This window comes from Leopardus geoffroyi, chromosome C1, assembly GCF_018350155.1.
Source record: "Leopardus geoffroyi isolate Oge1 chromosome C1, O.geoffroyi_Oge1_pat1.0, whole genome shotgun sequence".
NCBI lineage: Eukaryota > Metazoa > Chordata > Mammalia > Carnivora > Felidae > Leopardus > Leopardus geoffroyi.
Genome location: NC_059328.1, coordinates 102,575,698 through 102,601,157, shown reverse-complemented (window position 1 = coordinate 102,601,157; position 25,460 = coordinate 102,575,698). Strand labels below are relative to the sequence as shown.

The 25,460-nt window shown below is 41.0% G+C and overlaps 1 protein-coding gene and 1 long non-coding RNA gene across 3 annotated transcripts in view; both read left to right on the top strand.

Moving 5' to 3' along the window:
- Window positions 1–25,460, top strand: part of NOTCH2 (notch receptor 2) — a 167,543-nt gene that overhangs the window by 102,412 nt on the left and 39,671 nt on the right. For both annotated transcript variants that reach the window (XM_045478844.1, XM_045478845.1), the window contains exons 6-15: window positions 4,104–4,337; window positions 5,683–5,838; window positions 6,305–6,493; window positions 7,651–7,764; window positions 8,546–8,659; window positions 10,339–10,572; window positions 13,482–13,592; window positions 20,506–20,698; window positions 22,053–22,198; window positions 24,188–24,301. In XM_045478844.1, coding sequence (XP_045334800.1) covers window positions 4,104–4,337; window positions 5,683–5,838; window positions 6,305–6,493; window positions 7,651–7,764; window positions 8,546–8,659; window positions 10,339–10,572; window positions 13,482–13,592; window positions 20,506–20,698; window positions 22,053–22,198; window positions 24,188–24,301 — 1,605 coding nt within the window. The remainder of the gene's footprint in view (window positions 1–4,103; window positions 4,338–5,682; window positions 5,839–6,304; window positions 6,494–7,650; window positions 7,765–8,545; window positions 8,660–10,338; window positions 10,573–13,481; window positions 13,593–20,505; window positions 20,699–22,052; window positions 22,199–24,187; window positions 24,302–25,460) is intronic.
- On the top strand, window positions 13,970–16,238 carry LOC123598567. The gene is made up of 2 exons (XR_006712697.1): window positions 13,970–14,024; window positions 14,252–16,238. It is a non-coding gene; the product is annotated as an uncharacterized LOC123598567 (long non-coding RNA).

The following is a 25,460-nucleotide window of genomic DNA, read 5'->3' as shown; positions in this document are numbered from 1 at the left end:
CAAAGCCTTAAATGATCTCCAACCTTTCCTCTTTTTAAACCCCAGCCAAAGAATACCCTTCAGTCATTTTGATGTCTTCAGGACCTAGTCCTACCACCCTCAGTGAGCCTTCTGCCTCCAGCTCAGGTTAATGCTTTCTTGCCATGGAGTAGTGGGGAGAGCCAAATGACCTCAGACCATGCACCAACCCCTCCAGATGACCACCGTAAACTCTTCCTATTTCAATATTCAGTGACTTTCTGCCTTTATTCTCATCTGTACCAAGCGTGTTCTTTAATTATCACATGCTTCCTGCCTTCTCAGTGTGCTTTATGATCCTAGGATCAGAGATCTAGCCTGCAGATCTTGTTGATTGAAAGCAAGGCTGGAAACTTTGCTGTAGTGAGAAGGGCAGTAGATTTGGAGCCAGACTGATCTGGATTTGAATGGCAGTGCTCTCACTTACTAGTTTATGACCTTTCTGACCCTCATGTTTCTTATTCTTAGGCTTCTGCATTGATTTCCTCCTGTGCCAAGAAGTGGTGGCCTGAAGGAGGGGCAGTATCTTAGCAGGCATTCCAATGGGAATTTTGGAGCAAGCACTTGTAGTGGCCTCCCAGCTTACCATTTTCCTCATTCTGGTTTGTAGAATTGGAATGAAGAGTAAAAAATTCTGGCAGAAATGAGTCTGAGAGGGAATGTTTTTCTGGAGAAATGTTCCTGAATCTTAGAGAAAAATGACCCATTTTGTAGAAAGTAATTTATAAGCCAGTGTGCTTTTGGCTCTCTAGATTTGGTTACTCTGACAAACATTATCTAACAGATAGATATACAGTTCTCAGGTGTTCTAATCTTCAACAACAATCCCATTCAAAAAAATAGCAAACTGTACCTAAAAGTACATTTGATTTTTGGATAATAATTTGAGTGTTGAATTTTTCCAGTAATCTGATCACGTGAGTAATGATTTGAGTCCTTCCCATCCTTCTTCACCCTCTTCACTTCCTCGTGCCTTCATGAACTTGGGAAACTGAGGCACACAAAGACGGTTTTGATACGGTCAGACTCACACCTCAAGTCTTCATTAAAAGTTTTAGGGGTGTCTGGGTGGCTCAGTTAGCTAAGCATCTGACTTCGGCTCAGGTCATGGTCTCATGGTTCCTGAGTTCAAGCCCCGTGTCAGGCTCTGTGCTGACAGCTTGGAGCCTGGAGCCTGCTTCGGATTCTGCATCTCCCTCTCTCTCTCTCTGCCCCTCCCCTGCTTGCACTCTGTCTCTCTCTCAGAAATAAATAATAAACATTAAAAAAAGAAAAGAGTTTTAGAGGTAGGCAGCTCTGGTTTAAATCCTGCTTCCCCTGCTCTCCCTGCCTGACACCAGTTATTTTACCTCTCTGAGCCTATTTCCTCGACTCTAAATGAGATAAATTTTGTGACAGCTCAGCACAATGCCTCGTTCAAAGAAGGGAAACAATGACTCTTGGTTTCCTTTCCCAGGGGTGCCAAATATCCATTCCAAGCATTGTTGTATTTACCTAGTCTGTCTTACTATAATATTTAAGTGTCTGAATATTATGTTGTGTAAGAAATACATACGAGATATTTTTAAACGCACAGTGTCCTATACTCAGAACTATCACAGAGCCAGTCAAAAAGAAAAAGAACATCCAAATTGCTCAGATTCACCACGTAAGTTTGGTTTGAGGGTACCCTAGATATTTGAGTTAGCTTAAGAGACAAGACTCTCAGTAATTTCCAGGTTACAGTAACTCTTTACCTACTTCTTAGTCATGTTTTCATTTCTAAATCCCACCTGTATCCTAATTACATGTCTGTCTTTACTCTGATGCAGCATTTCTGCCTGTGCTTTCTGCAATAAATGACATCATGTGCCCTGGGGGAAGTGATTGCCGGTGCGTGTATGCAGACTCACTCACTCACTCAGTTCGTATTAGTTAATACTGGGGGGTGCAGTTGACAGATCCCCATCTGAAATTAGGGAAACCTATTGAAAGGGCCGTCTCTCATTATGAGCATTTGGGCTTCAGGAACAACTGGAACCAACAACTTGAATGCCACCATGATTCTGTTTTTCTCTTCTGTGCACTTCTGATTCACCCCTATCACTTTGTAGACCAGCCACTTTATCCTTTTGGTCCATGTGGCAAAGGGTCCCTAGTCCAAAAATTTAGAAAAGGGACATAGTGATAACAGCTTGTGTCAGATGCCCATCCTGGGTCAGTCAGCTAGATTAGGAGGTCATGACCGTGTAAAGATATGGTGACTCCTTCAAGAATTATATGGATGAAGTGGGGTGAGGAGAAGCACACAGAATGGGGGTGATGAGCACAGAGTTCCAGAGATGCCCACACACCCATCCTGCCATCCTGGTGAGTGAGATTTTAGCTAGGGATACAAAAAAATATTCCTGAACTGAGGTTGTTTACAGCCAAGTGATGGGAGATGATGTAGAATCAAGTAAGTGCAATAGAGTAATGCTAGTTCTTTTTTTTTTTTTTTTTTTTGAGAGAGAGACAGAGTAGGAGTAGGGGAGGGGCAGAGAGAGAGGGAGACACAGAATCCGAAGCAGGCTCTAGGTCCGAGCTGTTAGCACAGAGCCCGACACAGGGCTCAGGCCCACGAACCATGAGATCACGACCTGAGCTGAAGTCAGTCGCTTAACCGACTGAGCCACCCTGGCGCCTCAGATGGTAGTTCTGTAATAATGGGTGTACAGGTTAGATTAGGGTAAAGAATAGACAGTCAGGTTAGATCAGATACAACTAACTTCTGTTAGCAGTGATGGCTACACAGCTGGGCACATTGAAGGCTTTCTGAAAAGAGCCACTTGAGTTACTGTTAGGAATTCTAGGGACTAGGGATAGCCTTGGCATTTTCTGAGTATAAACATCATCTGCTTTTTTATTGAGAGGCCTCTTCACCAGCATGCCTTTTTAAATTATTCATCGAATTCTTTAATAAAGATAGAATTAAAGGACACCTTGAGGGTTGTTTTTTTTTTGTTTTTTTTTTTGAGTTTCAGCCACTTGTGTTTTGGAGAATTCAGATGATCTGAACATGAGTTCCCTTTGATAGCTGTCTAAACTGATATTCATCAATTTGTTTCATAATCCATGTGGTCTGGCACTAAATTGCTTATTAATCACAGATTCCTTGCTTGTAAGCTGAAGACATGCTTTTGTTCCTTGTCACAGAGCCCGAGAGCTTTTGTCATAGGCCCCATCCTTTGCTGTTATAGTGACCTGCATTATATCCATAAGTGGTCTCGCATATTGTCCTTCAGTTTGCTCTTTTTCAGACAGATCAAACCAATCCTTTTTCCGTCTTCTATATCACTGGGTCAGTTTTCTGCATCTTATTCCACAAATCCACACACTTGAAGGTTGGGTGCCACAGGCTGTGCACAATTTGCTCCAATTTTGTCCGTCATCTTGGTGTTGCCTTTCACCTCTACAGTTTACCAAAGCTTTTCATGTCCTTCATCTCTGTTGCCTACCCTCTCTCATCCTTTCTTTTATTTCTTAATTAAACTTTTCGTTTTGAGATTATCATAGTTTCACATGCAGTTATGAGAATTAATACAGAGAGGTACCCTATATTGTTTAGCAAGGCTCCCCCAATGATAACATCATCATGCAAATCTGTTGTACAGTATCATAACCAGGATGTTGACATTGATACAATCAGGATATAGAACAACTGCCTTGACATTTTGACATTTAGATTCCTTCTCATCATTCACTCCTGTTTTTCACTCCTCTCCTATACTCTTCTTCCCACTTCTCACTTACATATTCATTGCCCCAGGGATTTAACTGAGTTAAGGATGCTGCAAGACTAATTTTTTCTTTAATAGGTTGGCTAAATTCTCACGTCAGAATTTCTAGGAATGGCAGTTTCCATTCCTCTTTATTTGTCTGGAATAGATATCATGTGGATTGTCTATGGTAGCCCTAAAATTCACGTGAAGACCTGGTCCGCTGTGAGTTCCGCTTGCCTGAATTTCAGGCAGGTCACGTGAGGATGAGGCATGTGCGGGAGCTGGTGTGGTACTAATTCTTTGGGACTTCAGAGCCCTAATCAAACGCACTTTCTTCCCCCAAAGGACAGTTCTGCACAGAGGATGTAGACGAGTGTCTGCTGCAACCTAACGCTTGTCAGAACGGAGGCACCTGCACCAACCGCAACGGGGGCTATGGCTGCGTGTGTGTCAATGGCTGGAGTGGAGACGACTGCAGTGAGAACATCGATGACTGCGCCTTCGCCTCCTGCACTCCCGGCTCCACGTGCATTGACCGCGTGGCCTCCTTCTCTTGCATGTGCCCTGAAGGAAAGGCAGGTGAGGCCAGCAGGACAGAACTGGAGTTCACGGAAGGGGCCGGGGAGCATTCAGGATCTTTTAATGAGCATCTGTAGGAACATGTTAGTCAAGTGTTAATTCTAGAAGTGTAATTGCTAGCTCAAGTGCTATGAGAGTAGTCTTCTTTAGGGCTTTTGGCTCTCATCTTAAATCTGCATACCTCAGTTTTTCATCCCCCTAAAATGAAAGTTAGTAACTATTGCCTTGGGAACTTCTGTTGACCTCTTTAAGATTTGAGGCTGAAAAGCACCCAGGAATTAAGGTTAATTTCTCAGAAATTAAGACCAAATTACCAATAAATGGATTTAGGAACTTCATTTTGAGAAGAACTCTTTTACTCAGAAGGAGTTGGGAGGAGAGAAACATTTGAACGCATTCCAACTCTCAGTGTCTATGGAAATATTCCTCTAAGGGAAGAATTTTACTAACTGCAGAGTTAGTTGCTCTAGTCTCTGAAGGTAACAGCTCCCAGTCCTAGGGGTAGATAGCAGTGAAGGGAGGAATGTGACAGAAGAAGATAGCTTAACTGAGAATTTTGTACCCAGCACTTTTGAAATGTTCTCATTTCAGCTTTTGGAAAGGCCCCACCTCTAGCTTTGTAGACGAAGCATTAGTTACCTGTTCTTAAGCTAATTGCAGACTGGAAAATCCAGTTCCCATGTGAATTACATGGAACATGGGACCTAGTAATACCTTTAGAGTCCTGGGGGCACTTGAGCCAGGAATGTTGACACTATTAAAAAGCTACTCTAGTATAGGTTTATGATGTTCAGCTGTTTTTTGTTTTTGTTTTTGTTTTGTCTTCTGAGGCTAATCAAATCCTGGTGGCCCCATGATCGTCAGGTAGCAAGCATAATTTTAGGAAAGTAGTTGCTAAATAAAGTATAATAAAATATAAGATACATGCAGTATTTGGAATATGTAGTAAAAAATTATTTGTTGTTTATTTGAAATTCAAGTTGAACTGGACATCCTCTATTTTTATTTGCTAATCTGGCAGCCCTCTCAGAAGGCTCTCTCCATTTTCATGTCACCATCCTCTGACCATCTCACTTTATGGCCTAGGATGCCTGTACCCTTGAGGAGAGGTCTAGCTGGGGGCTTAGGGTCAGAGCACGAGGGTTGTCCACAGAAGCTCCTTGCTTGCTGCTGGCTGCAGCATGTCCCTAAGGTAGGATTAGGCAAAGGGGAAGTTGCCTCTAAATCTCCATGTTGGACTTTGGTGAGGTGAGCATAAGATTTTCCCAACTCCATGAAAGAGAAAACTCTTCCTCAAGTAAGGGACATTTTTTCTTTGTTCTCCTTGCCCCACCCTGTGTGACAGGTCTCTTGTGTCATTTGGATGATGCATGCATCAGCAATCCTTGCCATAAGGGGGCACTGTGTGATACCAACCCCCTGAACGGGCAGTATATTTGCACCTGCCCACAAGGCTACAAAGGCGCTGACTGCACAGAAGATGTGGATGAATGTGCCATGGGTAAGTACACGGAACCTTCCCTATGCCTCATGGTGTCTGTCGAGCTCAGTGAGCATTCAGACAGAAGCACATTTTACTCTAGGAGCATGTTACACCCAAACCTACGATCTCTCCTGTTACATGCTTACTGTTTATAACCCCCCAATGTAAACATATATTCTCTTCTAAGAACTGAGTAAATGGAAAGTCTGTACCTGATTCCTAACAGGAAGCCCTACCCAAGTGACAGTTCGGGCAAAAGAACAGAGATGCACAAGAGTTGAAATTGCTTTAGTCTTGCCTTGCCTTGGCTTCTTCCTTTCTTCTTTGTATTTTAAGGAAGAAAATAGTAAATTGAGAACCGGATTATTAAAGGCCTAGCCCTAATGCTGTCATTATGCAGAGTCAGATCCACTTCTGCAATCCATATTTGTGGAAATTCTATCAAAGTTCTTTGATTCCAGTAATTGGTGCTTGTGTTTTCTAGCCAATAGCAATCCTTGTGAGCATGCAGGAAAATGTGTGAATACAGATGGTGCCTTCCACTGTGAATGTCTGAGGGGCTATACAGGGCCTCGTTGCGAGTTGGATATCAATGAGTGCCATTCCGACCCCTGCCAGAACGATGCGACCTGTCTGGATAAGATTGGAGGCTTCACGTGTCTGTGCATGCCAGGTACATGGGCCCGTCAGTATGTGGGATCTAGACAAGAGACAGTGCCCTGCAGTTCTCTTAGGCGGAGCACTCAGTACAGGGTGGCAATCCCATGAGCTCTGTCAGCCTTTAATTCCCAATAATGACAGGGTTCCTAGCCAAGGGGACCCTTAAGGAGTAAGGCAGTGCTAGAATTCTTAGAGTGATGGACACTAAATTAAACAAGTCCATATATCAACATCAGTTACATGTAAGAGAAAAATTCAGAAGTGATTGTTTTTATGCAAGTATTCTTTGGTTTAACAAAGGATTTACCATAACAGTCCTATAAATAGCAAGGTTTCCTAATCTCTTGATACATTATAAATACCATACTATTCCATTTATAAAAATTATTTTACCCGTAATTGTTTAGGAACTTGCTATTTATCCGTAGTAATGTGCATATTGTTAGTTGTACTCTGGAGTGCTTCTACAGAAACCATTTCTTGAATTCTCAGAGAGCACAGGTAAGTCCAGTTTAAAATGACATTTGAGGGGCTCCTGGGTGGCTCAGTCAGTTGAGTACTGATCCCAGTATTGTGGGATCAAGCCCCTTGTCGGGCTCCATGCTGAGCATGGAGCCTGCTTAAGATTCTGTCTTCCCCTGCCCCTCTGCCCCTCTCCCCCACTCATGTTCTCTCTCTCTAAAAAAAAATAATAATAATTGAAAAAATGAAAAAATAACATATGATAGTGGCTGCTTTACTTGATTAAACCTGCTAGCCAGTCTAGCACTGGAACGCCCTCCTGACCTTGACTTGTACCCTGAGAGCAACAGGATCTCCAGGTCAGCGGGTCTGTGTGAACATTGACTGGGGACCCTATGGGCCTGGCACTGCTCTGAAAGTGAAGCAGGGCCTGGTCAGAGAATGTGGGAGTGTCTTTGCTGGCATGCTGTATTTTACCAGTGTCTTTGGAGGTAACCTTTTCTCCCTCTTCACAGTGATGTGCGTTTCTCACCGTATGCTCCTATCTCACTGATACTTGCAGTGACTATTTCCCATCAGGGGAGACTCCACTTTGCCTTCTGCAGAAATGTTCATGCTCGTAGAGGATGTAGTCATCTGCAAATTTGTGCTTTCTTGGCTAGAATATGCCTTTCTTTCTAAGCCACTTGTGTGGTCTAATTTGTTCAGGTTTCAAAGGTGTGCATTGTGAATTGGAGATAAACGAATGTCAGAGCAACCCTTGTGTGAACAATGGTCAGTGTGTAGATAAAGTCAATCGCTTCCAGTGTCTGTGTCCGCCTGGTAAGTGCCCACCACCTGCCCCTGTTTTCTTTGAAAGCACAAAGCTGACTGACCACAGGGAAGGGAGGAGGAGAGAATGTGTGTGGGCTGTACATGAGGAAGTCATTAAAGTGAGCACTTCGGAATCGGAGTGTGTACAGAAACGGGGAGTTTGTTTCAGCTAGTGTATCATCCAAATCCTTTGTGGCCAGAAGTCCAAGTCTATTCTGAATGGCCCATGACCTCTCTGTCTGTGTATATATTTCAGAAAGTTCATACCTCACAGAAGCCTTAGTTGTAGGCTATTCAGGGATTTTCCCCCGCCATGGGTCATATTCTTGAAGCCCCTCTGTGAGACTTTTATTGTTAGATATTTCACCCTAGGTCCAGAAACAGACAACACAAGTCAGTTTTTTCCAAAGAATGCTCTGTGTCTCCTTTTGCCCCCCAAAGCTACTGTTGAAGACATGCCAAATTTTCTGCCACAGACAATAGCCTCTCCTTGTTATTTCTCCAGAGAGAAGGTCCCGGTCCTCTGAAGCTACCCTCACTTGTTTGAGGGCTCCATGTATAACCATTCTGTCCCTACTTCAGCTGCAAGTGAAATCTGTACTGGGAATAAACAGAGGTTGAGACACACACAGTTGTCTCTGATGCCCTGAGCTTCACCCGGTTATCCCAGTTACCTGCTGGGGAGAATAATTTTATGTTTTCTGAGCCACTGGTTTAAGCCCTTTGTAGACCTTAGATGGATAGACATAGGGGAATCCTTTGACTCGTGTCATCACTCTGCCCTTTTAAGGTTTCACTGGGCCAGTTTGCCAGATTGATATTGATGACTGTTCCAGTACTCCGTGTCTGAATGGGGCAAAGTGTATTGATCACCCAAATGGCTATGAATGCCAGTGTGCCACAGGTAAGATTGTTCTCACTTTCTGTTCACCTGATATGTCTGTCCGAACAAAATAGGAGGCTGTCCTCTACTCGCTGCCCTACCAGGCCAGTCCACTAATGAGCTGCTCTGTGTTTAGAGAGAGCTGCTTCCAGCATAGTTTTTGCTTCTCTCACAGTTTCCTCCTACAACACCTGCCTCCTTCTCCACCACAATAGTGGCCTAGCTTGGACATTTCCATTTGGTGTCCAGGTCTTTCTGGGATAGATTTTGGCAGCGGTGAGTTTCCAGCTGGCTTGACTTACTCCTTTGGGAAAGGGAAGAATTCCAGCTGAAAGCTATTTTTCACTAGGGCTTCTCAGCAGGAGACCTGTCTCTGTGTTTTTTGAGGCAAGTGATTGAACAAAGGCCCAGAAGTCTAAGGGCCATTGTGTGCAAGTGCAGAGGTTTTCCGAGTAAAAGACTGCCCAGCCCCTGAGAGTCAGGTGTGTTATCTGAATGGGAGAGAGAACTCTGGGAAAGTTTAGGTCCTCTTTCCTGACTTCTGCTACTACAGTGAAAAAGAATCTGTTTATACATATTCTGCATTTCTGATCTGTGGCCACATTTCTCATTTGGGAGTGAATTTGAATAAGTCAAATGTCCCTTATTACACATTTGCTTTTACACAGACCAGTATTATAGAGAAGGACTAGAAATTATTAGAAAAGATGATTTCTCAATTTATTTTTTATGTGACCGCTTAAGGGAAAAAGAAGTTATGAATATAATTCCAGACCTGTTTCTTATTTTGGAAGATTGATTCTTAAAGGATTTTAAACATCATGTGCATGATTTCTTTCTGATGACAGAAAAGCAAACTAAGTCACAAAAATAAACACAGAGAATTAGTGTTTCAGTAGTACTGGAACATTACCATTTACTGGGCCTCCTTAGATTAGGTCCCGTCAGATGAACCAGTTCACTTCTTTCTCTTTTTGCAAACTGTTGTCTTTGGTTGGAGGAGTTCCAGATTTTGTCCTCCTCTGGCCAGATTATCCTCATGGAGAATAACCTCTGAAGAGAGTTTAAAAATCTTGAACTCATGTTTGAAAGGAAGAGAGCCCACCCCACCCCTCGCCTTTCCTTAAAATCCTTTAAAAGGGACTTAAAGTTGAATGAAGTCTTATTTTCCCTTTTTCTTTTAATGCTCATAATCTTTCATTCATTTTAATTAACAGGTACTTACTAAAAACTTAGTATATATGTAAGCACAGTACTCTGGGAGCATTTAAGAGGGATAAAGAAAAGTTCTCTGTATACTAAGGTCAGAATTGGGAAGATAAGATACACGTAACCATTAATACAGTATCTGTATGTTGGGTTTGGGAAGAAAGGGATAGAGAGGTAAAAATATAATGGAAAAATATTGAGAGCTAGTCCCCACTGAAGCCCAGTATGAAATGATGATGCAGTTAAGGTATCTCTGCAGTGAAACCCACTGATCATTCTGAGAAAGGTATTTGAATTCTACAAATTTTATTTGAAAAACTTTGTTTTAAACACAACTCTCTAGGATTGCCTTATAAATGGTTTGTTTCAGCTGCTCGTTGCCTGCGGTAGAAATGTTAGGACATGAGGTCTGTAGTGGATGTGGCCACACTTATATTCAGGTGTGGAGTCTGCCTTGGTTTTTAAGCCTTCTTGGTAAAATTCCTTTCAAGGATTCACTGGTGTGTTGTGCGAGGAGAACATCGACAACTGTGACCCTGATCCTTGCCACCATGGCCAGTGTCAGGATGGGATTGATTCCTACACCTGCATCTGCAACCCGGGGTACATGGGTGCCATCTGCAGTGACCAGATAGATGAATGTTACAGCAGCCCTTGCCTGAATGATGGTCGCTGCATTGACCTTGTAAATGGCTACCAGTGCAACTGCCAGCCAGGCACGTCAGGTAAGCCCGCTTTCTTTATGTCTCCTCTGGAGTTTTCACTCTTCCTCAAAAACAATTTGCACAGATATCTCAGACTTTCTTGGCATATGCTTCGATACCTAAAAAACAGTCCTGATTCTGAAAAGCACAGCCAAAGCTTCAGCCAGAATCATCTCAGTCTCTAGTCAGTGGAGAAATTAGAGACAATAGTTTTGCAAAACTGATGACTGTGTGTGTGTGTGTGTGTGTGTGTGTGTGTGTGTGTGTTTTATTAGAAGAAGACACCCCACCTCAAAAAATCGAAATTATTATTTAAAATTGAAAACCCTCTTGCCTTCGTGTCTTGATTTGATTGTCCTTTTCCCTTGAACTTCCACCCCACTCAGAGTAATGAAGCTGGCCCTTTTCCCTCTCGCTCCCTCCTGTCCTTCCAGTTGTGTTTTTCTCTGTTTCAGAGTCCAGTATCTTTAATGTGACACTTCTCTTCTGCCGTGTTTTGGGTGGACCTTGGGCATTTGGGGGAATTCTCAGGGAGAGCAGAGACTTCACAGCACGGTCCAGTCATTGTAAATTAGAATGCACAGCCACCGTTTCCCACCCCCGAGTTCAGTGCTGTTTCCCCGACTCTGGTTGAGTGACTGCTCGTTAGTTGGGAGGGCATGCTGCTCCTTGCTGGGGGAATGTTGAGTTATTTTCTCAGGCGGCAGCATTTCGCAGGTCTCACTGGAGTCTGTTTTACTTATTTGAGGAATAATTATGGTCACAACTGTGGTTAATGGACAGAGAAGTACTATGTCTCAGATCAAAGAAAATGTATTAGTGGAAGATTAACTAGTGTGTGCCTTTGTTAGAAGGGAACCTGCCAATACAAGAGAGTGATTTATTGAGAACTCATTCTTGATTTAAGGAAAATGGCCTACATAGGGGGCAAAGGTGGGGGAGGTGGTTAACTGCCCTCATTTTATTTTGTTATTTCCAAATCCATTTCTTCAAACTTGTCAAAGGCCCTGGTCTTCGTCCAGGACCTCATACATGCCAAGTTTGAAAACAAAGTCCTTTTTGAGTTGCTCAAGCATACGAAAAACATCCCATGCCTTCACAGTTGAAAGTGCCTTCCCCCTCCCCACGTTTAGATAACTCACTAAAAGGGCTGAATAGATCTTTGTGAAGCCTTCCAAAAGCAATTTGCTTCCGGGCTGGTCCCCAGACATGAGAAATTGCAGTACGAAAAGAAATTTGAGAGATTTACAAGCAATTGAATGGACGCCTTTAGAATGGTGGGGCTGTTTTAGGCTTTGCTATCATTCCCATTATAACAAACATACTAGAAACCTGGGTGAGTGGTGGGTTGGCAAGCACTTTGTTTTCTCTGGGATTATATCATTATGCCAGGATGTATCAGGTGTATTCCCTGCGGAGGACAGAGAAGGCAAGGTGTAAGTAGCTGTCACTGAGAAATGCAAGAAGTAAATATGAGTGGTGTGCAGGCAGCATAGAGTGAAGGCCCCAAAACCTCTCAGAAAACTGCCAAATCCCTTCCTGTGGCTGTTGGGAGAATTAAAGCAAAGAGATATAGGCGTTATAAAAAAATCTTGGTCTATAATGGGTGGAGAAAGACCTGACATGTACTACAGGCCTAGATGGACAGGTCTATTTTAATTAATCATTCTGAATAGACTTTTGAGTTCTAGAGTGAGAATCCATAACCCATTCATAACATGGTCCTAAGTTGGTAAGTTGGATTTTGGATGAGTATAAACAGAAGGGGTACTTTACCATGTGCTAGTTATAATTGTGGTTTCTCATTTACTGGGTACTTAAAGTGAGATAAATAACCCAGAATCACTTCTGAGGCTTCTTTCACCCATGGTCTTATGATGGGAAACTGTTTTAAGTAAGTTTCTTTAGGTTTTAAGTCACAGAAACCAACCTGACTAGTTTAAGGATTCCTTAGCAAACAAGCAAATGATAACTACAGGATAGACAAAAGATCTAGTGAAAGCACACAGAAGTATCTTACAGATTCCAAGTGAGAATTGATTGGTAAAGCTTTGCAGAGATTATCAGGAAGCAGAGCAATTTATAGACCACAGTTCATATAGTCCCACAGTTCATATTCCAGTGTCCCAATGAGAAAATTACATTGGCTCATCTTGGGCATGGTTTCTGGTCCTACTCAAATAAAATATAGCCTCCTGCGGCCTGCCATGGTTGATTGTAGGTGAATGGGGGTTATCAGTCAAGGCTAGACACATCTCCTAAAAGTATCCAGGAGTATGGAAACTCTTGCCTCATTTGTGGCTAGTGAGGCAGCATGGCCTCGTTCATCACAGAGTGACCAGTGTGGTGTGGTGAAGCAGACAGAATCCAAAGTGCCTGGTTCACATCCTGGCTGTACTGCCGTAGTTGTGCAAGTCCACGATACAGTGGGTGTATTACAACTTGATGTACCAGTTGAGTGAGAAAACTAAAGAAAACTTATGTGAAGTGAGAGGCAGAGTACTTGCACATAATAATGGCTCAATAAATTTTAATGTAATTATTATTAATAAATATTAATACAAAATATGAGTGAATCAAAATTTTTACAACTTGCAATGGAAATTTTGTTAGTTTAAAGCCTAGTTTTACTGGGCTTTAGTTTTAGAATTTTTAAACTACCAAAGCGTTTTTCTATGAATTGGAAATAAGGCATCACTAAATTCATGTTAAGTACATAACAAAGTATCATGAGTATTTTTATAAGATGATGGTAAAAATTATGATTGCTATATCCTTGCTGTTTAGTTACCCATAGCTACAATTACACCTTTATTAATATAGCTCTATCTAGGGTTGGCTGTATACTCTTTAGATTTCTTAACACCTAGCATCACATGCTATTTTTGTGGTAATACTGCATGGTTTCTTTTCTACTTTTATCTTTGCAGGTGTTAATTGTGAAATCAATTTTGATGACTGTGCAAGTAACCCTTGTGTCCACGGAGTCTGTATGGATGGCATTAATCGTTATAGTTGTGTCTGCTCACCGGGATTCACAGGTAACACCTTTTTTGTTGGGAGGTCCCTCCTTCAGCCCCATCACTTTGGGAAAGGGGCATATGAAGGAAAATCACTTTTCAAATGTTTCCTATTTCTTTGTCTCTTTGAAGGTTAGAAATGTGTTTCTGTACTTCTTTGGCCTAGTTTTCTACTTATAGGCCTTCCATAAATCATAACATGAAACTTTTCCTCAGTTAGGGTTTTTAGACCACATGTTTTTGGTTTTTTTTTTACATTTTATTTATTTTTGAGAGAGAGAGGGAGACAGAGCACAAGTTGGGGAGAGGCAGAGAGAGAGAGGGAGACACAGAATCTGAAGCAGGCTCCAGGCTCTGAGCTGTCAGCACAGAGCCCAATGCGGCACTTAAACTCACAAGCCGTGAGATCATGACCTGAGCCAAAGTTGGATGCTTAACCGACTGAGCCACCAGGTGCCCCTTTAAAAATTTTCAACGTTTATTTATTTTTGGGACAGAGAGAGACAGAGCATGAACGGGGGAGGGGCAGAGAGAGAGGGAGACACAGAATCGGAAACAGGCTCCAGGCTCCGAGCCATCAACCCAGAGCCCGACGCGGGGCTCGAACTCACGGACCGCGAGATTGTGACCTGGCTGAAGTCGGACGCTTAACCGACTGTGCCACCCAGGCGCCCCACCAGGTGCCCCTTTAGACCACATATTATAGCTACCTGAAAAGCATTTCTAGTCAGACCATGAGTTTCTGTCACTGTGCTTGAGTTATATAGCTTTTACTGCCACCTTTAATTTGCTACACTTAGTGAATGCCTTCTACAAAAGTATAGCCAAGATAAAATTCTATGAAAACACTAAATGCTTTTTTCTGAGTACTTCCTCTTATGGGAGATTGTTGGATGAGGCCAGAACTTGGGAGGACCAATGTAATTATTAAAAGTAGCCAGAACATTTACACATGCACGCTTGTGTGCACACATACAAACAAATCTCTTTCTCTCTTTTTTGTTGTAAGATTGCCTTTATCTTTTACCCTTCCGATCCCAAAATTGCTAGAGGCTATTGAGAAATCTGAGGCACCTTACTGAGACACCTGTTTGTTAATGACATCATCAGAGGGCATATACAGTGCCTATCCTATTCTTTCTAGACGGTCCCACACGCAAGCAGGCACTTACATAATAATGCTACCATTTAATAAGTACCATGTGATCATTTGCAACCAATGTGAGAAATTTCCCTCAGAGCTTTTTAAACTATGACCTCCAAAGGCATTCAGGGCCAAGTGAAGTGAATGTCTGCCTCTTGCTTGCCAGGAACTTACTTTCCGCTGTATTTCACGAACCTTTTTCCTGCTTGGGTATGATCGCGGGTGCTAGGGAGTAATGTTTTCGGCCCACATGGGTCACTGTAATGTCTTCTCAGTGGAAGATCACTCAGAAGACAAGTATGATGACAGCCGTCGTATTTAGTGCCTAGCAGTGCTGGTAGTAGCCAGCTGTACTTCTGGTCCTGAAACTTGATACTGCAAGATGAAGTGACAGCCAACTGAATACACAAAAATTCCTGCTAGGTAGGATAATAGGTGCATTTTTGTTAAATAGGTAAGAAGAGAATAGCTACCCTTTATTAAGAGCTTATTTTGAGCTAGGCGTTAGGTACCTAATCTCATTTAATTATCCACAGCTATTATCATTCCTATGGTATTGATGAAAAATCCAGAGCTTGGAGAGGTTAAGTAACATTACCAGTGCACTGTGGCCAGGATTCCAGCCCAGGTGGTCCTACTCTAGAGCCTATGCCCGTTCTCACCTGACCGGGCAGCCTAAGTGGGTGCCTGTTGTGACTTCTTTTTAGACATGTAAGCCTTACACTGGAACTTTTTTTTTTTCCTGAAATGCCAGTAAGTCATATTCTCTCTCTTTTTAACATTCAGCAAACCAAGAAGGTCAAGGAGGGAGGACATAGGCTAAAATATTCTAAAATAAACCTAAGGTGTAGCATGAAATTACATAACCAAGAAGTGGAATGTTTTGGTTACTGGGTGGTACTCTGTTCTTGGAACGATTTTCTATGTCTATTTTTTTTTCAGTTGTTTTTTGCTTTTTTAATCAGCTGCCCAAAATACCACAGACAACTGTGGTATTATATATACATGAGCTTAGATGTGAGATGTTTTATTCTTTCCTTTGTTTTATTTTAACACTACTACTTTTTTTTTTTTTTTTTTACAATTCTCATAACAGCTTTGACAGATTTAAATGAGTTTTTCTTTTTAAGACTAAATTCTGTATTCTCCGCAGACCTCTTGTTTTTAATGTTTATTTATTTGAGAGAGAGAGCGCACATGCGTGTGCATGCATGCAAGCAGGGGAGGGGCAGAGAGAGAGAGAGAGAGAGAGGGAGAGAGAATCCCAAGCATGCTCTGTGATAACAGCCTGGAAGCCTGATGAGGGACTTGATCTCAGGAACTAGAAGATCATTCTTGAGCCAAAATCAAGAATCGGATGTTAAACCAACTGAGCCACCCAGGATCTCTTTATACTTACTGATTGAATGGGAAATGTAAGAAATCAAGTGATACTTCTAGAAGGTACTTCTCAGTTTACAAAGTACTTTTTCAGTTTTGCCTTCATATTATTATTTTGCTGACTTCTCATAACAGTCCATAAAAGCAAATAGGTTGAATAAGAAACCAAAAGCACAGGTAACAAAAACCAAACTAAACAAGGAGGACTCCATTAAACTAAAGTGCTTCTGCACAGCAAGGAACAATAAACTGAAAAGGCAGCCTATAGAACAGGAGAAAATATTTGTAAACAATATATCTGAAAAAAGGTTAATATCAAAAATATATAAAGAGCTCATACAACACAATAGCAAGGAAGCAAATCCAATTTAAAAATGGGCAAAGAGCAAGAAAAAAAATTTTGAAACTATGTATGTTGATGGATATTAGCTAGACTTACCATAGTGATCCTTTTGCAGTATATACAAATATCAAATCATTACGTTGCACACCTGGGACTAATATGTTATATGTCAGTTACAGCTCAATCTTTAAAAAACACAGGCAGAAGTAGCTAAACACAACTTTAGAAACTATTATTGGAAAATTCCCAGGAATTTCCAGATAGAGGATACTGGAAGTATCTACTGTAATTTTCAGAGCTACATGATTTAACCAGAGACTGATTGTATTTTTAAGTTATATATCATTATTTGTACTTAGAAACCCAACATCATCTGAAACAGGTAAAGTTTTGAAAGCCTCATAGTCTGCCACACCGTAGTGATTTTCAAAAAGCATTTGAAAGGCTAATCATGAGTAACAAGTCTACCAAAATAGCTAATCCTCACTATAATGTCATTATAAAACTAATCACGAAAATACCATAAGAAAACATATATATGAGTTTTGTAATCTCTTCTCTCTCTAAATTTCTTTCTTTTTAAAATTTTTTAATGTTTATTTTATTTTTGAGAGAGAGAGAGAGTGACAGAGTGAGAGCAGGAGAGGGGCACAGAGAGAGGGGGACACAGAATCCGAAGCAGGCTCCAGGCTCCAAGCTGTCAGCACAGAGCCCGACGCAGGGCTCGAACTCACGAACCAAACCATGAGATCATGACCTGAGTTGAAGTCGGACGCTTAACCGACTGAGCCACCCAGGCGCCCCTCTAAATTTCTTATAGTAGTTTCTCATCAGTAGTGAAGTGTATAAATGTTTATAAAGTATAAATTTATAATATAATTACGTTTATAAGTTATAAATTATTTAAATATAGAACCACTAGTCTAGATTAAGAGACCCTGAATTGTTTTCTCAGTTACCAGAAGACAATAAAGTTATGCTTAGAATACTCTTCTTTCTGAGGCAGAAAATGGATTAATACAACTCTAAGAATGAAAGCAAAATGGCTTTCTTTTTAACCAATATAATCATTAAATTAAATTATATATTTATAATTTGTAAACATTGAGCATGCAATTGCTTTTTGGTTCTTTGGCCCTCAGTTAACCTAATATTGTCATATCCTGAACAGGCACACTGCTAAGAACAAGGAGTCTTGCAGTAATACTAAAATCAATTCATACTACTCAGCCACAAAAAAGAATGAAATCTTGCCATTTGAGACAACATGAATGGGCTTTATACTCAGGGAGATAAGTCAGAGAAAGACAAATACTGTATGATATCTCTTGTATGCAGAATATTAACAAGCAAAACTCATAAAAATAGAAGAAAATGGTGGCTAGGAGGGGCAAGGCTAATTGGGGAGATGTATTTAAGGGTGCAAACTTGAAACTAGTAGGTAAATAAGGTCTGGAGATCTGTTGTACCAGCACAGTGATTATAGTCAGCAATACTGTGTAATAAACTTCAAAGTTGCTAAGAGAGTGAGTCTTAATTGTTCTCACCACAAAAAAGAAATGATAATTATGTGACATAATAGAGGTGTTAGGTAACATTAAAGTGGTAATCTATTGCAATATATAAATGTATTAAATCAGTACGCCGTATACCTTAAACTTATACAGTGTTATACATCAATTCTATCTCAATCAAAATATTAACAAAACACAAAAAGTAGATAAGGAAGTTTTATTATTCCCATTAAACAACTAAGACAACTGAGAGAGAGAACTTGATGTGTCCATGCAATGTATACAAATATATTTTGTATATTTTGAGCCCCCCAGCTAGTGAGTCATACAGCTAGGATTGTGAGTTCCCAGAAGGCAGGAACCTCCCTAATCATCTTTTTAGCCGGTGTCTAAACACAGTGTCTAGCACGGAAGAAACACTCAATAAATACTTCAGAATGAATGACTAGAACTCAAATATGGGACTTCTGACATCCAACTCCAGACTTTCCAGTCTGGAAATGCTTTCATTTATTAAACACTAATTTGTTGAGTACCTACAAGGTGAGAAACATTGATTAACTTCTCATTCAGTAGTTCCTGAGTCCAATAAGGTCCATAGCCTTGTGCTGGGCATTTCTGATGCTGGGTGGAAACTCCCTAGGGGTAGGACCTTGATAGTGAAGCAGCAGTCAGTCCACATGGTAAACTGCAAAAGGAGGCACTTAACCCTCCTCATTAAAGATGGCTGGAACATTGATTCTGGGAAGGGTTTTTAAAGCAAATGAGGAAAACGTGAGAAGAGTGGCTTCTGAGAAAATGCTTCCTAAAAAGGATAGAAAAAGAAGGCTTTTTCCTCTTATTTTCCACTGAAGAGCAGGCTAAGGATAGCTGTGTAAAGAGTTCTGGCTCATATCTTGGTGCCAGTGGCAAATGTCTAAAAAAAATTCTGAGGTTGAGGCTAAGAAAATAGTACTTTAAAATAAGTTATTAATAAAACACTGAAGAGGAAAACAGCAACCACTACCAGATTATGGGACTTTACCACAAGAACCACCAATAATGGTTTAGAGAGCAACAGAGAGTGAAAAAAATGTTAATACCCATACTTTAAAGGGGTGTGGATCTATTTCATTTGGAATTTCCTGTTCTAAATGCAGGGTTACTCTTTCTTAAATAAAAGTGCATGTTTTTATCTGAATCAGAAAATTGTATTCTTTGAAACTTATAAATTCCTTCACAGCAGTTGCTTGTTGCCACTCATTTACAGAATTATGGGTTATTTCAAAATTTTATATCATTTTGGAATATATAGTTAAATCTCAATTATTCAAAATTTAACAAAGCTAAACTCTTATAAGTGGCACGCTTTCTTCAGCTTAAAGCATCAAATGTCAAGGTTATAGCAGACATCTTTTCCAAGCGCAGTCTTGGGTAGGTTTTAGAGGAAGAATATATTCACTTAATTTCATATATTCTGAGCGTTTACATTATTACATGATGATAAAGTAATAATTGTCTACGTCATAGTTTTTCGAAATGGAATATTTGAACCATCTGCATTATTTAAAATTGGTTTTCTGGACTCCATGCATCATAATCTGTGGTGAGAGGGCCTAAGAATCTCCTTTTAAAACAAGTATTTTAGGGGCATCTGGGTAGCTAAGTCCGTTAAGCATCCGACTTCAGCGCAGGTCATGATCTCACAGTTCGTGAGTTCAAGCCCTGCATCAGGCTCTCAGCTGTCAGCGCAGGGCCTGCCAAATATCCTCTGTCTCCCTCTCTCTCTCTCTCTGCCCCTCCCCTTCTCACATACGCTCTCTCCCTCTCTCTCTCTCAGAAATAAACAAACATCAAAGAAGAATATAAAATAAAAATAATAAAACAAGTATTTTAAATGATTCTTTTTGCACATTAAGGTTGAGAACCACTGGTCTAGTTTAAGAGACTCTAAATTGTTCGCTCAATTATCAGAAGACAATAAAATTATGCTTAGAATACTCTTGTTTCTGAGGTGGGAAATGGATTAATACAACTCTGAGAATGAAAGCAAAATGGCTTTTTATCTACTATAACATTAAATTAAGTTAGTAGCTTATTCACTAAGTATTCCGGGTGATTGAGCTATCCCATATGTGGAAATGTAGGAGGTTGACTAACTGAAAAAATTAATGCGCAGTGAACCAGCTGAGAGCAGTGATAAAAGCTTCTTCGAGAGTACTCAGAACAGCAGCAAGAGGAACAGCCAACTTTGGTAACATTCGATGTTCTCTTTTTGAATCCTTGTGGAGTTTCCGTTTCTAAGATGGAGTAAAGAAGAAATACATATCAAAACAGTGCAGTGATGTTCCAGCATTTCGTTAACTTGGCTGCATTATCAAGACTGTGCTGTTTACTACTTCCTCACATGGTGCTAAGTGCTCTTGGGTGTCTTATTACTTAAATCCTGACATTTGGTGCCCAAGGCATCTTACAGCCTGTGCAGAGGAAGTTGTCAACACAGCATCTCCCATAGTTCTGGGTCTATTCCCTAAACATTTTGGATTTGACAAATACTGTTTCCATCCTCTTCAGGGCAGAGATGTAACATCGACATTGATGAGTGTGCCTCCAATCCCTGTCGCAAGGGTGCGACGTGCATCAACGACGTGAATGGTTTCCGCTGTCTATGCCCCGAGGGACCTCATCACCCCAGCTGCTACTCACAGGTGAACGAGTGCCTGAGCAGTCCCTGCATCCACGGGAACTGTACCGGAGGCCTCAGCGGGTAGGTGGCTGCCATGTATGAACAGTTCCTTATTGACTTATGTCAAGCCGGTGGGTTTCGGAATGGGCCATGCCCTGTGGAAGTCTGTCAGGGACCTGAGCTGAGACTGAGTCGCAGATTTTGGTAGTCTCCCTGAGTCTTCCAAACCACCACTTGTGCTCTGCCTTCCATTGCTGAATAGGTAGAAAATAGGGTGGGGCGGGGAGGTAGTTCATGGGAGAATTCCAGCGTTATTTTGTGAGCCTTTGGCAATTGTGCTTTTAGTAGTTATTAAAAGATTGAGTTCTGAGGGAGGTTCTATTTGATTTTTCCCCTGCTTAAAAAAAAGCTCCTTTCTGTTCTATCACGGTACCAATGTGTGCCACTGAAGTGGGGCTGGTCTCACCTGACTTTAGACGTGACCCTGATAAGACATTCATGGTTTGCAAGCCTCTGAGATTGTGTGATGTATTGATAGGTACTTTTCTAGAAACTCAGAGTGTGATGTTAGGTCATAAGAGATAGATCTATACTCTTGTATGCTGGCCGGAAGATAGGGCTCTGGGCATTGCCATTTGCCATACTTAACAACAGGTGAAAGAACAAAGAGTGTATTTAGAGGTAAAGGAAAATCAAATTATTTCCAGATGAATTACCTCGGTATTCCTGTTTTAGACTATGGTAGCCTACAAAGCATCCCAACCCATGTACCTTTTTCCTAAAGATCTCCAGACAAGAGAGGCTTTTATTTCCTGGTAACATAGTATAAGTGTTAATAATGTTCAGATTGTGAACAATGTACATATATTTTGCATACCTTCATTTTTGTTCCTTTTCCTGCTCAGTTTACCCTAGGTGCTTTCTGGGGCAGGGTTTCAGGAGAGAACAGCAAAGCATGTCTTGGAAGTCAGACATCCCAGGACTCTCAGAGAGGCTTAGAGTCTCTGATACTAACCTACTTCTTGGGTGTCTGTTTTGCATTAGAAACAGATGATCCTAAGGTTTGCTTTATTTTAGTTTTATATATAATAAAAGTGCAGATTTATCCATGTTAATGTGCCTTTCAGATTGACCCAATGTATTGTACCAAACACTGTTTACACATGAAAGCTCACTATAATTAATTAATTTCTCCAGCATCTTTGTGAGCTGGGAAGCACGAGAAAAATCTGTTTACTGAGTAGTCCAGGTGGGACCACATAATTCATACTGTGTCCATGGCAATCCAAGTGTAGGTTCAAAGAAGAGTAGAAATGAGATTAGCTTACCCATGAGCTCCTCTTTCCCTCATTTCTTCACCAAGTCTTGGATTTCATCTAAGACTCAGTTGTACATTCGTCCTCCACAGTCAAGAATACTATCTATCTCCTTTCAGATACAAGTGTCTCTGTGATGCAGGCTGGGTTGGCATCAACTGCGAAGTGGACAAAAATGAATGTCTTTCTAACCCATGCCAGAATGGAGGAACTTGTGACAATCTGGTGAACGGATACAGGTGTACTTGCAAGAAGGGCTTTAAAGGTAAAAGCCGTAGTGCATATTTCTATCTCCCTTCATGCAGTTTTCTTATTGCATATTCTTTGACTTACCTCTTCCTTTCCCTTTCTCTATTCCTATTCGCTCATATAGCAAACATAACTTGAGAAGTTAATATTTATAAGGCACTTGGGGAGTAAAAACATAAAGATATATAGATTCTACTAGCAGAGAGGTGAACTACAGGACTATTTAAGCTGAGCAGCTAGGACTCCACTTATACAACTTTGGAAAGATGTTCTAATTGTAAGCTTCATGGTGCTGGTTTGATTCTGTTGGAATTCACAAGAGATCTGGGGAGTAGCATGAGAATATTGCCTTACTGTAATTATGATAGCAATAATGCCAGGGAAGAATCATGCATTCCAAACTCTTCCAACAAATTATCTTACACATTGAGATAAAATATATAGCCAACTAGGGCCTTCTGGAAACATGTATTATAATGGGTGTTGTATAAAATCATTTTCTGAGTTGTTATTGTTGTATTTCCACCATAAATTTTCACTTAAAAACTCATGAGAGTGAAATCTGTGGGTAAATCATTTATCTTGTACTCCTCTATCCACTTAGTCATTGATTTCCCTACTCAAAAATTGTGCCAGGCTACCAAGATACATCAGTATGTTTCAGAGTCAATTTACTTATTTGAAAGTTTTCTGAGAGTATATATATTTTAGTCATTAATTTTCTGATATATTACATTTGCAAAGAAATTTAAAAGCACTTTTATTTCTTTGTTTCCTTGAGATTTGCTGATCAATGAACTAAATAAAACTCAAAATGTAAAATCCCAAATTGTATGGCTGGTGAGTAGAAGAGTACAGTTTGAGTCCAGACCTCTGTGCTCCCAGACCACCGTTTTTTTACAGTGCTGTAGTTGCTCTATCTTGAGGCTCTGTGTCAGGCTCTATTGAAGATGCAAAGGTGTGTAATATTTGGGTACTGGTCTATCCCATTAATGCTTCCTTACTTTTGTCTTTTTCACAGTGGGAGTAGATTCCATGTCTTGGATCAGGGGAAAACAGTTTTATGGCTTCAGAAAGTACTACCACATCAATGGTAGAGACTGTGCATGTGAAAGAGTGGGCATAAATCGAGGCTTTGATTATGCATTAAAAAAATATTGTCCCTTGATAAATTATACCCCCTTTTTAGGCCCTGACAGCCACTTTGTATAGAAACAGCTGATAGATCAGCAGATTTTTAACCTCAATGAGCTTCTTAGTCCATTGTTGAGAAATTACTTATATTTGGAGGTATATTCAACCTTTCAGCTATTAGAATATACTTATTCCATTCATCCTTTTAACTGTCTTTTACTGACAGACTATATGTCAGGGACTTGTCACTGAAATGAACGAAGAGGTGTTCCAGGAGCCTAAAGAAATTCAATTTCTTTCTTTTTTTTTTTTTTTATGTTTATTTTATTTATTTTTGAGACAGAGAGAGACAGAGCATGAATGGAGAAGGGTCAGAGAGAGAGGGAGACACAGAATCTGAAACAGGCTCCGGGCTCTGAGCTGTCAGCACAGAGCCCGACACGGGGCTCGAACTCACAGACTGTGAGATCATGACCCGAGCCGAAGTCGGACGCTCAACCGACTGAGCCACCCAGGCGCCCCAAGAAATTCAATTTCTAAGGTAGTTGATATTTGCCATGAAAGGATTGCTTAGTAATTGTTAAAAAAATTTTTTTTTAATGTGTATTTATTTTTGACAGAGAGACAGAACGTGAGTGGGGAGGGGCAGAGAGAGAAGGACACACAGAATCTGAAGCAGGCTCCAGGCTCTGAGCTGTCAGCACAGAGCCCAACATGGGGCTCGAACCCACGAACCACGAGATCATGCCCTGAGCCGAAGTCGGACACTCAACCGACTAAGCCACCCAGGCACCCCGCTTAGTAATTTAAATAATGAGGAGGCTAACAGAAAGTTTCACTGTTTTGGGGTTTTCTCCCTTTCTGTCTATAGGCTACAACTGTCAGGTGAATATTGATGAATGTGCTTCAAATCCCTGCCTGAACCAAGGAACCTGCTTTGATGACATAAGTGGCTACACTTGCCACTGTGTGCTGCCATACACAGGTGAGTTCTGCAAGTGAAGGGACCAGAGGGGACCTGTGTTCTTGCCTTGTCATTCTAAACCTCTGAGTCTCAGAGACAAGAGTCTGTGGCCCAGTGATGCTTCTCTGAGGAATCACTCCCTGGTCACCATCCTGCTCTCACCGACTAGATCTTGAGCTCTGAGAAAACACTGTGGCTTCCCTAGATGCAACTGGTAGGGAAACTCACATGCCTTCTTTGTACTTGAGGGTTTAAATGTTTTTTGTTTTGTTTTTTTTTAATTCTGTCTGACTGCTGGTTTCATTCCTTATTTGACTGGATCCAGTGTTGTCATGGCCTGTGCTCTTAGTCATGGTTCAATAATAACAACAACCACCACTTATTGATAACTTACTATATGCCAGACACTTTGCATATTTTGGATTTCTTAATCCAGTACTCAAAATAATTCTGTAAAGTAGAAGTTCCTATGACCCTTTTATGCTGAGGCAAAGAAAAGTTACTTGCTGAAGGTCACAGAGGTAAGTGGTAGATCTAGGATTTGCCTCTAAGCCTCTCTCAGTCCAAAGTGTGTCTTCTTAACTGCCCTTCTTCTCCTTACATTCAGTACCACTACCTCTCATTCAGAGAGGTATTGCCCCTTGGATGACGATGACACACACAGAAGACAAGGGTGTGACTTCATTTCGTATCAGGTGTTCTTTGTTTCAGGTGGTATTTTAGGAGTGTGCTTGGACGTTTCTTCTTTGTGTTCTCCTGCCTCATTACTGCCGTCTTGTGATTGGTTGTATTTGTGTGGCTTATTTACCTCCTTATCATCCATTTTCTTCATCTGTGGAGAACAAAACAGAAACATGGATGGTGGCTTTGCATGTTTCTAGAGAAATCACTCACTGTATGCAGCATGCAGGCAGGAGCATGGCCGAATTCGTACTCCCGTGATGGGCTGTTTGTAGTAGCTGTTACCAGTGACTGCGGCTGTTTAGAGTGACAGAGTGGCCAAAACCAGAACTCTGTTACCTGAAAGACTTGATGCGACATTGTTACCTTGGCCCCTCTTGGGAAGAAATGTTCATGTAGGCAGATAGCGTTTAGTCAGCCTCATAGATAAAAAGTCAAAGTTATTGGAGATCCTTAGCTATTCTCAGACAAAGGAAGTCTAAATGATGCATTTCATAAT